This window comes from Ictidomys tridecemlineatus, chromosome 3 (genome assembly GCF_052094955.1).
Source record: "Ictidomys tridecemlineatus isolate mIctTri1 chromosome 3, mIctTri1.hap1, whole genome shotgun sequence".
Classification (NCBI taxonomy): Eukaryota; Metazoa; Chordata; class Mammalia; order Rodentia; family Sciuridae; genus Ictidomys; species Ictidomys tridecemlineatus.
Window position 1 is genome coordinate 17,498,462 of NC_135479.1, and position 13,744 is coordinate 17,512,205.

At 40.9% G+C, this 13,744-nt stretch overlaps 1 protein-coding gene across 1 annotated transcript in view; it reads left to right on the forward strand.

Moving 5' to 3' along the window:
* The first annotated feature begins 48 nt into the window (after positions 1-48).
* LOC101966134 (uncharacterized) overlaps positions 49-13,744 on the forward strand; it is a 37,779-nt gene continuing 24,083 nt past the window's right edge. Inside the window, exons 1-4 of the mRNA XM_078041940.1 lie at positions 49-5,549; positions 8,170-8,241; positions 9,227-9,298; positions 13,115-13,186. Coding sequence (XP_077898066.1) covers positions 142-5,549; positions 8,170-8,241; positions 9,227-9,298; positions 13,115-13,186 — 5,624 coding nt within the window. The 5' untranslated portion in view covers positions 49-141. The remainder of the gene's footprint in view (positions 5,550-8,169; positions 8,242-9,226; positions 9,299-13,114; positions 13,187-13,744) is intronic.

The window sequence follows — 13,744 nt, forward strand, 5'->3', positions numbered from 1 at the left end:
TAAATAAAGGGCGGGGCGGGGCCACGCGGTTGCCCAGGCGCGAGCGTCAAGGGGCTGCCATAACGGTTAGGCTCGGCTCCCACAGGCGCGGCCCGGCGCCCCATTGGCCTGGGTCGCTGCGCCCCGGAGCCTCCGCATGTCATGTCCCTGCTGCGCCTCTGGGCACCACGGCTTCTCCTCACGTGGCAACCATTGTGGCTGCTGGTCCAGGCAGCTCAGCCTCTGGAGTCGACCCAGGACCCTCTCCAGCTGACCTCTGAGCACCCAGGGCCTATCAAGCCCTGGTCTCTGCACTCCTCTGAACTCCCACCCTTATCGCCCCATGCGCTTACACCCCCGGCAGACCCGGGAGGCTTTGATGACCTGGGGTCCTCTGCTCGCTCCCAGATGTTGGACTCGCCACAGAAGTTAACTGACAGTTTGCTTCCATTCTTGGGCAGGGATTCACCTGGAGAGCCGCCCCCAGAAGTAGATCAGTTTGCTGTTCCACGTCAGGATCTGCATCAAGACAAACTAATTCGGCAAGAGAGGCTCCCAGAATTGGTTCCAATGCTAGATGGGGATCAGAATCAGGTCCTAGCTCTACCTTCTCGACTCAAAAGTAAGATTCATACTGTCAATCTAGATCAGTCTACAGATCACCAGTCATTTGAAGTACTTGTTCCACCTCTAGATAGCCAGAGTTCAAAAGCAGCAAAGTTTATTGTTTCACCAGTGAATCTGAAGAAGGATGTAGCTCAGCATCGGAGATTTGCTAAAGTTGTTGGTAGAACTCCAAAGCAATTTGCAAAACTTCAGCTTCAAAAAAACTTGCAGGATGATTATGTATATCCAAGTACAGATGTAGCTTATTCTGGCAACCTACCTGCGGAATCCCAGGAGAACTCAGATGAGTCTCCAGAAACTCCTGACCAGGTTGAACCTTCTCTGGAGGCCCAAGAGACTCCTGAGGAGCTCCAGTCCTCTTCATCCCAGCAAGAAGTTCCTGAGGACCAGGAGGCTCTAGGAGGTGAAGCATCAATGCATCATAAACTTTCATCTCTAAGAAGTGACACTCAGCCAGTTGTCACAAGTAAACCTGCAGATCTGATTACCTTAACTCCGCAGGCAGATAAAGAGATTCACCTTCCTTCAGGCCAGGAGCAGGCCCCAACCCAGCCTTCAGAGGGTCTTGAAGTAGTAGAACCTTCATCAACCCAACAAGAGGCTCCAGCTCAGACTTCAGAGCTCTCTGAACCCTCTTTAGCTGAGCAAGAGACTCCAGTTCAAGCTCCCAAGTCCCCTATGGAGAATATAGCTGAAACTCTACCAACTCTACCTGTAATTCCATCTCTAGGTCAGGATCAAGTTCATTATTATAACTTGCCCAGTGTTACAGGTAGGCCTGCAGACGTGGAAATAACCATAACTTCGGAACCTACGAAGGAGGCCGAATCTTCTCTAGCCCAGCAGGAGGCCCCAATTCAGCCAGAGGCCTCTGTTCAGGAGGCCCCAGTTCAGCCAGAGGCCCCAGTTCAGCCAGAGGCCCCAGTTCAGGAGGCTCCAGTTCAGGAGGCCCCAGTTCAGCCAGAGGCTCCAGTTCAGGAGGCCCCAGTTCAGCCTCCAGAGTATGCTGAGGAGGTAGAACCTTCTCTAACCCAGCAAGAGACCCCAGCTCAGCCTCCGGGCCCTCCTGTGGAGACTGAACCTTCTCTCAGTGAGCAAGAGACCCCAACTCAGCCTTCTGAGTCTCCTGGGGAGGACCAGTCTTCTGAAAGCCAGCTGGAAGTACCAGTGCAACCTCTAGACTTGCCCAGTGTGACCGGTAAACCTGCAGATGTACTAATTACTATAACACCTGAACCCACTACAGAGGTGGGAACTTCTGTGATCAATGGTGAGGCTATAGTTCCTCCCTCAATTCCAACTAATGAGTTAGGACCTTCTGCATCCCAGCCTGAAGCCCCAACTGTGCCTCCAGAGCTCCCTAACGAAGTAGGTCAACCTCCAGAAGGTGAGGATGTGACAGGTTCTTCTCTAGGTTCTGATCAAGCTGAGTCTCCTACTCCAGAATTGAATAATGAGGTTGAAACTTCAGCGCAACAGGAGACCCTAGATGAGTCCTCAGTGTCCCCTGAGCAGTTGGAACCTCAGCCAAGCCCCCCTCTAGAGGAGGAACAACCTCCAATTGGTCAAGAGGTCCCCAGTCAGCTTGAAGAGCTGCCTGAGGAATCTTTATCAAGTCAGCAGGAGAGCTCATCTCTGCCCTCAACGCCCCCCGTGAGTGTTGAACTTCCACCAGTCCAGGAAACACTCCCAACTAAACCTCCAGAATCCACATTTGTCCCGACTATTGCTTCATTCAGTGATTCCATGTCATTTTCACCTCAAGATCTAGAAGTAATATTCAGAAGTGGGTCTTCATATTTGCCTAAAACCACAGTTCAACATGTGGCTCTGGTAGTTACTGTACCTTCAGAAGCCACTAAAGAAGTTGAGCCAGTTTCCACCCAGCAAGTTACATTTTATCCAACCCAGTCTAATGCCCCTTCCCAGTCTCCAGGATTCCCTGAAAACTTTGGATTTTCTTCAGCCCAACAAGCAACCACAACTCAGATGGAAACTTCAACTCAGGTCCTAAGTCAGAATAAAGCTCAGGATTTAACATCACCCAGTGTTACATTTCAACCTTTAGATCTGGAACTCGCCTCAACTCCAAAACCCACTGAACATTCTACAACTGAGAAGAAGCCTGTAGCTCTTCCATTATTCCCTATGGCTATTGGAACGTACCATATATCTCTTCCAACGGTCCCTGTATTTGTTTTTCCAACCATGAAGGAAACTTCAACTTTGCTTACAACGTATCAAGAAGGAATAATTCCAACACAAGAAACTTCAACTCAGCCACAGGTCCTAAATGAGAATCAAGTTCATTTTTCAACAGTACCCAGCTTTTCATTTAAACCTGTGGAACTCCCCATAACTCCAAAGCCCAATGTGGTGGCTGAACATCCTCTACAGCCCCACCACGTGGAAATCCACATAACTCCAGAGCCCAATGTGGTGGTTGAACATCCTCTACAGCCCCACCACGTGGAAATCCCAATAACTCCAGAGCCCAATGTGGTGGTTGAACATCCTACAGCTTTTCCTCTACAGCCCCACCACGTGGAAATCCCCATAACTCCAGAGCCCAATGTGGTGGTTGAACATCCTCTACAGCCCCACCACGTGGAAATCCCCATAACTCCAGAGCCCAATGTGGTGGTTGAACATCCTCTACAGCCCCACCACGTGGAAATCCCCATAACTCCAGAGCCCAATGTGGGGGTTGGACAACCTACAGCTCCTCCAAAGCCCCACTATGTGGAACTCCCCATAACTCCAGAGCCCAATGTGGTAGTTGAACATCCTTCATCTCCTCCAAAGCCCCAGGATGTGGAAATCACCATAACTCCAGAGCCCAATGTGGGGGTTGAACAACCTACAACTTTACCTCCAAAGCCCCACGACGTGGAACTTACTATAACTCCAGAGCCCAATGTGGGGGTTGAAAATCCTACAGCTTTTCCTCCAAAGCCCCACGACGTGGAACTCACCATAACTCCAGAGCCCACTGTGGGGGTTGAACAACCTACAACTTTACCTCCAAAGCTCCAGGACGTGGAACTCACTATAACTCCAGAGCCCAATGTGGGGGTTGAACAACCTACAGCTTTACCTCCAAAGCTCCAGGACGTGGAACTCACCATAACTCCAGAGCCCAATGTGGGGGTTGAACAACCTACAGCTTTACCTCCAAAGCTCCAGGACGTGGAACTCACCATAACTCCAGAGCCCAATGTGGGGGTTGAACAACCTACAGCTTTACCTCCAAAGCTCCACGACGTGGAACTCACCATAACTCCAGAGCCCAGTGTGGGAGTTGAACAACCTACAACTTTACCTCCAAAGCCCCAGGATGTAGAAATCACTATAACTCCAGAGCCCAATGTGGGGGTTGAACAACCTACAGCTTTACCTCCAAAGCTCCAGGACGTGGAACTCACCATAACTCCAGAGCCCAATGTCAAGGTTGAACAAACTACAGCTCCTCCAAAGCCCCACTACGTGGAAATCACCATAACTCCAGAGCCCAATGTCAAGGTTGAACAAACTACAGCTCCTCCAAATCCCCACGACGTGGAAATCACCATAACTCCAGAGCCCAATGTGGGAGTTGAACAACCTACAGCTTTTCCTCCAAAGCCCCATTACGTGGAACTCCCCATAACTCCAGAGCCCAATGTGGGGGTTGAACATCCTACAGCTCCTCCAAAGCCCCACGATGTGGAAATCACTATAACTCCAGAGCCCAATGTGGGGGTTGAAAATCCTACAGCTTTTCCTCCAAAGCCCCACTACGTGGAACTCCCCATAACTCCAGAGCCCAATGTGGGGGTTGAACATCCTACAGCTCCTCCAAAGCCCCACGATGTGGAAATCACCATAACTCCAGAGCCCAATGTGGGGGTTGAAAATCCTACAGCTTTTCCTCCAAAGCCCCACTACGAGGAACTCCCCATAACTCCAGAGCCCAATGTGGAGGTTGAACATCCTACAGCTCCTCCAAAGCCCCACGACGTGGAAATCACCATAACTCCAGAGCCCAATGTGGGGGTTGAACATCCTACAGCTTTTCCTCCAAAGCCCCACTACGTGGAACTCACCATAACTCCAGAGCCCAATGTCAAGGTTGAACATCCTACAGCTTTTCCTCCAAAGCCCCACGACGTGGAAATCACTATAACTCCAGAGCCCAATGTCAAGGTTGAACATTCTACAGCTTTTCCTCTAAATCCCCATGAGGTAACACTTCTACGTCCTCACCAGGGGACTACAAATCCTCCTCCAAAACCCCCAGAGACAACATTTCCACATCTAGAGCTGGAAACTACAAATCTTCCTCCAGAGCCCCCTGATGTGACATTTCCACGTCCATACCAAGAGACTACAAATCCTCAAATCAACCACGAGGAAACTTCAGTCATGCCTCAAAATTTTGAAGTGGAAATTACCATAACTTCAAAACCCAACATTGATGTTGCGTCTTCTCAAACCTTGCCGGGGAAGCCAATTCAGCTTCCAGAGCCATATAAAGAGATTATAGCGAAACCTCCTGTATATTATGAGATTACACTTCCAACAATAAGTACAGCTCTGGTGTCGGAGTCATCTAGTGTTGGAGTTCAACCTCCAGACGTGACAATTACCCTGACTGCACTACCCAGTGTGGCAACTGAAAGTTCTACAACTCCTACAACTCTTTCAACAACTGAAACAACTTCACAGCAAACAAATATGACTGAATTCACAATTCCACAAGTGGAGCCAGACCAAACCACAACTCATTTCCCCAAAATTTATGCCACAGAAAAGGAAGAAAATGTCACCAAGAACACTAATATATGTGAGCTCTGTACCTGCCAAGATGAGACACTGTTGTGTGTTGGTCTCGCCCCAATGCAGAAACTCCACCGAGTGCCTGTGCTAGAGCCCTACAGCTACAATGGCACCTTCACAGTCTTGTAAGAATCACCTTTCCTCATTTGTGCTCTGCATTCTGCCTACCCTTTTCCTCAAGCGTCTCCTGGGCCTTTCTCATCTCCCCAACCCACATTGATTGACTTTTTGCTTTTAGTTTTTGCTTGTCAACTTCTTCATATCCTCTTTTTCCTTCTTACTGTTGTGCCCTTTCTCCAGTCTTTCACTTGTGATCATCCTTTATTTTCTTACCCATTTTTATTTAGCCCCATCATATCATTGCTTAAGCTTTACCATTTTGTTCCATCTGCTTTACAACTCATCTCATTAATGATGATACAACCAAGTGGTTAAGAGTAGATTCTAGAATAAGACTTTGAACCCACATCTTTCATTTATTAGCGTTGTGACCTTGGGCAAAAAAGCTCTATGTCTCAGTTTCCTTATTTGGAAAATGGGGATTATGATAGTTACCGGTTCATAAGATTGTTGTGAAATTTAGATGAGAGAGTGCCCTAATACTCATGTCGATGCCTATCATATATGAATACTAGCTGTTAATATTATTATTCAGTCCCTCAATTATGTCCAGAATTCATCTTAGCCTTGGCTTTCATATAACATCCATTTTGTGCCCAACTGAGGGCTAAGTACTATGGGAGCCACAGAAATATGACATTGTTTACAGAACACAAACATGATAGGAAGAAGACTAAAAATGGAGATGATATACAATTAAGTACTAAAAGAGGATGCAGACCACATGTGCTGTAATTCTTCAGAATCTTTCATTACTGAAGTATGGATGTTGGGAAAGCTGTACAGATAGGCTTAAATGTTACCTGGTGCTTGAAAGTGGCTATAAGAAAAAAACAGGAAGTATATCTACACAAAGGAATGGCTGCAAGAATGACCAGGATTTGGTAGACTAGTAGGCCTACAAAGTATTGGGTTAGAATCAATGAAAGGTAATATGAAAAATCCTAAATATCAACTATAGATGTTTGAAAGTTACACAGTGAGAAATGAAGAGCCACTGAAAGTTTTCAAGCAAGAGATAAAAATAACTAAAACAGGAAGATAATTTTATAATCCATTTTTAGAGTGATCTAGAAGAGAAAGCTTAATTCAATGGGGCCACCTATAAAACTTTAGCAAAATCTATGAGTAAAGCAAGAAGGAGCTTAATCAGAGTGGTTGTGATAGAGTAGAAAGAAAATCCTGGAAGCGCAAGGGGGAGTGAGGGAAGGAGGAGGGAATGGGAATGGGAAAAACAATAGAATGAATCAGATATAACATTCCTATGTTCATATATGAATACACAAGTAGTGTAACTCCACGTCATGTACAACCACAAGAATGGGAAGTTATACTCCATGTGTGTATGATATGTCAAAATACATTCTACTGCCATAACTAAAAAGGACAAATAAAAGAACAAAAAATCAAATTCCATCAATTTATTCTGTTTGATAACAAATAAAAATGCCAGGTTTTAAAAGTAAGATATTAAAAATATTTTAGGGTATGACTTTAGTCTGTTAAAAGGAAAAAAAATCCTGGGAGCTTTAGAAGAATAACAAATGCTTAAATGATTGACTAAAAGATTTAGGGGATGAGGTGTACAGAAAAGACAAAAATAAAATATGGCTCCACGAGTTTTGTCCTGGATAAAAAATGAGAATGCTGGTGATGTAGCAGGTGGAAAACAACACCAGGAAGGAAAGCCAGTTGGAGAGAAATGAGTTCACTCTTAGCTGTTTCTTAGTGGGGAACATAAAGCCCTCAGAAGGCTTCTGGTTGAGTGGAAATGTCCACTAGGCCTTTGTCCACTAGATGAGCAGGTTTATCCTCCAATCTCAAACGCCAAGAAAAAGTCTAGGTAAAGATGTATAAACAGAAAAGTTATTGCTAAGGGATAAGGACAGAGTTTAAAAAAAAAAAGTTGAAGGTATCTGCAGAGTTGAAACTGAACATAATTTAACAGCTTCTTTAAACATGTCATTCATAGATACATTCTCACTTTTTTTTAAAAAAAGTCAACAGAAGTACATTGGATCAAAGTGAAAATCTATACCTCTATCCTTTTTCATCCCTTGTCCATGCCCTACCACCCATAAGATGACCCCTGTTACATATTGGTGTGTGTCTTTCTTTCTGCTTTCTCTTTCTATGCATAATTTTCCCTGATGAAGTTTAAAAAAGAAAAAAAACACTATGATTCATGCTTGTTTTCTATGCAACATGTTCAAGAGATATTTCCACATCAGCACACAATTAGAATCACATCTGTGATTTCTAATTGTCCTTATCCTCCTAATACCTGGAGATATTTCAACAGAGGGCACTTAGGCAAAGCTTTGGTGTCACTTGCAATGTGTTTCTTAATTCATATTTGTTAATATGGTAAATTCTTGCCCATTTTTCTGTTGAAATTCGACAGATAGGAAGTTAAACTTCTGCTTTATCATTTGTTCCAGTGGCTCACATTATTATCTTATTGGGAAACCGGGAAGCTGATAGTTCTGAAAATTAGAAAGCTGGGTTTTTGTTTCGTTTGTTTTTTCTATATTTGAATGTTCTCCATGAGTTTTCCATGATTGTTTTACTTTTTCTGTTCATTTTTTCCCTACTTATTCAAAAGTATAAACTGTTTCTTCACAGGAATTTCCAAGGAAACGTTATTTCTTACATTGAAGAAAACATATGGAAATCCTACCGTTGGGCAGAGAAACTGTGAGTATATTCTCTCCAAACATGAATACAAAAAAAAAAATGCATTGTAAGATCCTTCTTAGTCTAGAATGTTGAGGTCAATACTGTTATAAAAAGGTTTTCCCCTCCATAAATCAATTCAGCCTGTGTTGAGTGAAATTTGGTAGTTATTTTAAAAATTAAATTTCATGGGGACTGGGTTTGTAGCTTAGTAGTAAGTAGAGTAATTGCCTAGCATGAGCGAGGACCTGGATTCCATCCCCAGGACCACAGCAAAAAAACAAATAAATAAAAATTCAATTTCATGGACCCTCTTTGAAGTAAGTAAAAAAACAATTTAAATTTATTTTACATTTTGTAAGTAATACATAATTACATTCTTAATGAGTAAATATGAAATAACAGGTAGTGAGACCATCCCTGTGCTCTAACCCTCCACCCCTGAGGAAACCACTACTCTTGAGTTTGGTATATATACCCTTCTGGATCTTTCCCCATGCATTTGCCTACACACATATTTACATATAGCAAAATAGGTTTGTTGCATGGTTTTATTATCTTTTTTTACATAAATGGTAACATTCATGCAACTCGACTCTTTCACTTCATCATATGTCGGGTTTCTTTTTAGTACACAGAACCTACCCTACTCATTTGAACTCATCCATAATATTCCATAGTATGAACATATCATGATTTATTTAAAAATAATTCCCTTACTCATGGATGTTTAGAGTGTATATGGTTTTCCTGTTTACATGCATAATGTCAATAAACATACTTCTTTGTGAACATGGGCATATAATTCTGTAGAATAAAAATGAGATTTTGGGGGGTGAAGACTATTGTAGATATGAAATTTTAGCTACCCGCAAAAAGGCTATGCCACCTTATACTCCTGGCAAGAGAATATGACAACATTCATTTTCTCATACTTTTTTTACCACTGGATATTCTCCATCTTTGTGCTGAATTTTGGTCCAGAAATAACCTTTTCATCTTTCAGAATTCTCAGTGAAAATTCCCTGACTGAATTACACAAAGATTCCTTTGAAGGCCTGCTATCCCTCCAGTATTTGTAAGTTAGTTAATCATATTTATCTGTGAGTTATGGGTTATCTAATAAATAAGGGGTTCATATTAGATAATCTGTAAAATCTCTTCCAGCAATTAAATTCTGTGATTGTGTAAGTTTGTATAGATTTTAACCCATCTCCAGCATTAAATACCTCCTAAGCATTTTTAGTTTTAAAAATTATATAGTCAAGATGCGGATGGGAAAAAAAACTCCACTTATAGTGGAAAAGTGGTAATAAGATCAGAGCAATTACTAACACTCATATGAACCTTGTTTTATAAGTGTTTACATGTATTTATATCTAGTTTACAGCCCATGGATCAAAACTAATCCACAGTCAATTTTTATACAGCTCATTAACTAAGAATTATTTTTACATTTTTAAAATGCTGTAAAATAAATAGGAAAGAATATGTAGCAGAGATCGTATGTGGCCTGCAAAATCTAAAATATTTACTATCTGGCCTTTGCAAATAAGGTTTTAAAAAGTTGGATTAGTAGAACATCGGGAATTAAAGTTAACCTCAGTTTGGTGCCTACAGGAGAGAAAAAAAATAGGCCACCTATATTCATTTGAATGCCATTAATTAGAATGTTTTAACAATTAAACTGAATTAAATTAATGCTTAAAGACTAAATAACTAGCCAGCATGATGGCCAGCATGATGGTGCACACCTGTAATCCCAGTGGCTCAGGAGGATGAGACAGGAGGATTGCAAGTTCAAAGCCAACGTCATCAAGGGCAAGGTGCTAAGCAACTCAGTGAGACCTTGTCTCTAAATAAAATACAAAATAGGGCTGGGGGTGTGGCTTAGTGGTTGAGTGCCCCTGAGTTCAATCCCTGGAACAACAAAAAAAGACTAAATAACTAAGTAAGTAAATTACATAATAATATTTTCAAGACTACTAAGCTACTGAAGAACATACCCAGTATTAAGGATTTCAATGCAGGAATTGACATACCTTCATTAAAAATAGATATTTGCCAAACACAGAAGTATAAAGAAGGTCAAGTGTCATATGTTTTCTCTCATGTGGGGACACTAGAGAGGAAAAAAGAAAAGAAAGATGTGGGTGAGGCTCATGAAAATCAAAAGTAGATCAGTAGAAAAAAAGGAAAGGAACCAAGGGGTGAGAAGAAGGGAGAGAAGGGGGAAGTGCTGGGGAATGATATCGGCCAAAGTTTATTGTTACATTGTGTGCATGTATGAATATGTAGCAACAAATCCCAGCATTATGTACAACTATAATACACCAATAAAAAATGTGAAAAAGTTGGGTATGGTGGTACATGCCTGTAATTCCAGCAGTTCAGGAGCCCGAGGCAGGAGGATTGCAAGTTCAAGCCCAGCCTCAGTAATTTAGCAAGGCTCTAATCAACTTAGTGAGACCCAATCTCAAAATAAAAAATTAAAAGGGCTGGGGATATGGCTCAGTTTTAAAGTGTCCCTGGGTTTAATCTCAGTATCCCCCTCCAGAAAATAGATATTTGAAATGATGGTTAAATGGTGTAGCTTGAAATGTTTACACTAAGTAAGCAGATCAGAAATGCCTATAACTTTTCATTAATCACAAAATTAAAATCTCTCTATTATTATTGTCAAGGAGGGAACACTTACATAGTATTTTTATCTGATTAAAGATAATTTAGGTTCTTTGCTGTGATAGCTTGATTTTTATCCTTTGTCTGTGGTATCTAGATATGTGTGGGTCATTAACCCTATTAAGCTAACTAATGATGTTTTTAGTAAATATATTCTTTTTTCAGATGTAGAAGGCTTAAAAGAAGTGAGTATAAAGAGCTTCACATGATACTAAAAGTAGTCCTTTGAATTATCAAACCTCCTAGGCCCTCAGAAACAACTGCTTTTGTATTGGTGGTTTTAGTCACTTTTGCCTCAAACAAACGTGGTTTGGAGAAAACAAATGAGATAACTGCTTAATGGAGTAGACTTTTCTTTATTTTTACTATGTAAGACTTTGTTAGCTAATTATTTCATGTTAGCGTATATATTTGCATTTATTTCAAAAAAAAAAACACTAATCAATAAAAAAGAGCTCAAAAGAATATGCCAAACACTGTTCCCTAGTATTGGAAGGACAAAGATGAGTAAGACAGGTTCCTCTTCTTTAGGAACTTAGGGGCTCACAGAGGAGACAAGGCTAAGCTCAAACCATAATTCAGCAAGTACCCAGTGGATGACAAAGTGCTAAAGAGGTGCAGCAGAAGGGCTAGCTGTGAAGTCACAAACTGCATTCCCTTTTAACTAGTCATTTTTGTCCCCCTCCTCACTCCCTAGATATTCATTTATTTTATAAATATTTTAGTTTCTCAAATACTTGTGTCAGTTTTAAACCTGGAGGGCAACACAGATGAGCAAGACCCAGTGCAGGCTTTCAAAGAGTTTGTATCAGAAGAAATGGGATACAAAAACAATTGAATTGAAAACAAATGGATATGGGCACTAAGAGGTATAAATTGTGTCTACAGCACAAAAGAGGAGAAAAGATTTCCAATTGGTTTAAGGAAAATGTTCCTACGGCAGTGCTGTTTCAACAGGACCTCGAAGGGCCTCACTGGGAATCATCAGATAGGCATCTTAGGGAAAATATACAAAGCTTACAAAGGGAGAATGGGAGAAAGGCAAAACACAGAAATGTGTTTGAGGAGTGCCATGGGCACCTGTAGGGCACAAGAGGGAGAATGGAACCCAACCTTCTAGGACTTTGAGTGCCAAGCAAAGGAGCCATGGTGGGGAACCATCTGCAGTGCTCTAAAACAACCTTGAGTCTCAGATTCACCTGGAGGACTTTGTAGAACTTGGTTCTGGATACCACCCTCATAGTTACTGATTCAGTCATTCTGGAGTAGGGCTGAGAATTTTGCATTCTTCAAAAGTTCCCAGGTAATACTGGTCTTTAAGAACCAATTCTAGACAGCCTAACTGGTGACTGAGTTTGGGATTGATTAGAAAGGGAGAGCCTAGAGTTGGAGACACCAGACATGACAGTTCTACCCATCCCGGTGAAAAGTGAGGAACAAGCTGAAATCTGTGGAAGTAAGAGAGTCAACTCTAATCAGAATGGGTGTTTTCAAATAAAAATCCAGTTCCATGTTGTTTTTCATTGTCCCAGCACTACACAACTGAAGCAGGTACTTCATGGAGTATTAAGGAAATATGAAACCAAAATGAGTTTCCATTAGTATGATAAAAAGTACAACTCTGAATTAGTTCAAATACATGTATTAATTAGAGGAGTAACTGTCTTTCAAATGATTTGAAAGGTATCTTTTCCTTCTAGTATTAAACTGGGTTAGAAAAATAGAATAAAGGACTAGGGGTATAGCTCAGTGTTAAAGTGCTTGCTTAGCATGCACAAGGCCCTGGGTTCAATCCCCTGTAACACACACACACACACACACACATGCACGTGTGAAAGAAAAACCAAATTAAGCCAGGAACATGAGAATATTCCCTTTAATTTTAAAAATTACATGCAGAAATTAATACTTGTAGCTCATAATCTTGAACTTGATAAAACTGTAAAAGGTCACATAATAATTATCCTACTGTCAGGAAAGACTATCTCAAAACCTGTCAAGATATAAAGTTGTATATTTTACTTATGAAAGTGAGACTCAAGAGAAGAGTGGGCAGGGTTAAAAACTCTAAAAAATTAAAATATAAGTCCAAAGGTTTAGAATTTAAACAAAAACTAGGTATTCAATATTATCAATTCTGGATTCTATTTATTCATACTAATTAGATAGCTAATATCTAATCAAGGCAATATTTTCCTTTTACTTTTCCTAGAGATTTATCCTGCAATAAAATACAATCTATCGAAAGACGTACATTTGAACCACTACCTTTTTTGCAATTTATGTAAGTTAACTTGATGATATTTGAAATTTTATAAACCCCCTTGATACTCATTTGAAATTATGATTAAAATTTTATTAGTAAAAAGTTACTAAAGTTATATAGCAAATCTTTTTAGTATCTAGCAAAGATAAGTATGAGAATTATTATACATGGATTGAAATGAGTCATTACAGAGCAGTGGTTCAATTAGTGTGATTTTACACCCAGGTGACATTTTGGCATCTAATGGCCAGACACCAGGGATGCTGCTAAACATCTACAATATACAGGACAAAACTCCACAACAAGAATTTTCCAGCCCAAAATGTTAATAGCATTGAAGTTCTGAAGCCCTGTTTTAGAGAAGTAAATATCACAAGTATTTTTTGAGCATTCACTGTTTTATAGCTAAGGCTCTGCATGTATAAATGCAGAAATATAAGTCATAAGTCAGGATCTTCCACAGCAAGATTTCTTTAGTGTGTGGAAAAAGTATTGAGGTTACATTTCATCATATATAAGTTAGAATCACTGCCAAATGATAAATGTTCTGAAAGAATATCTTTTTTCTTCTCCTTC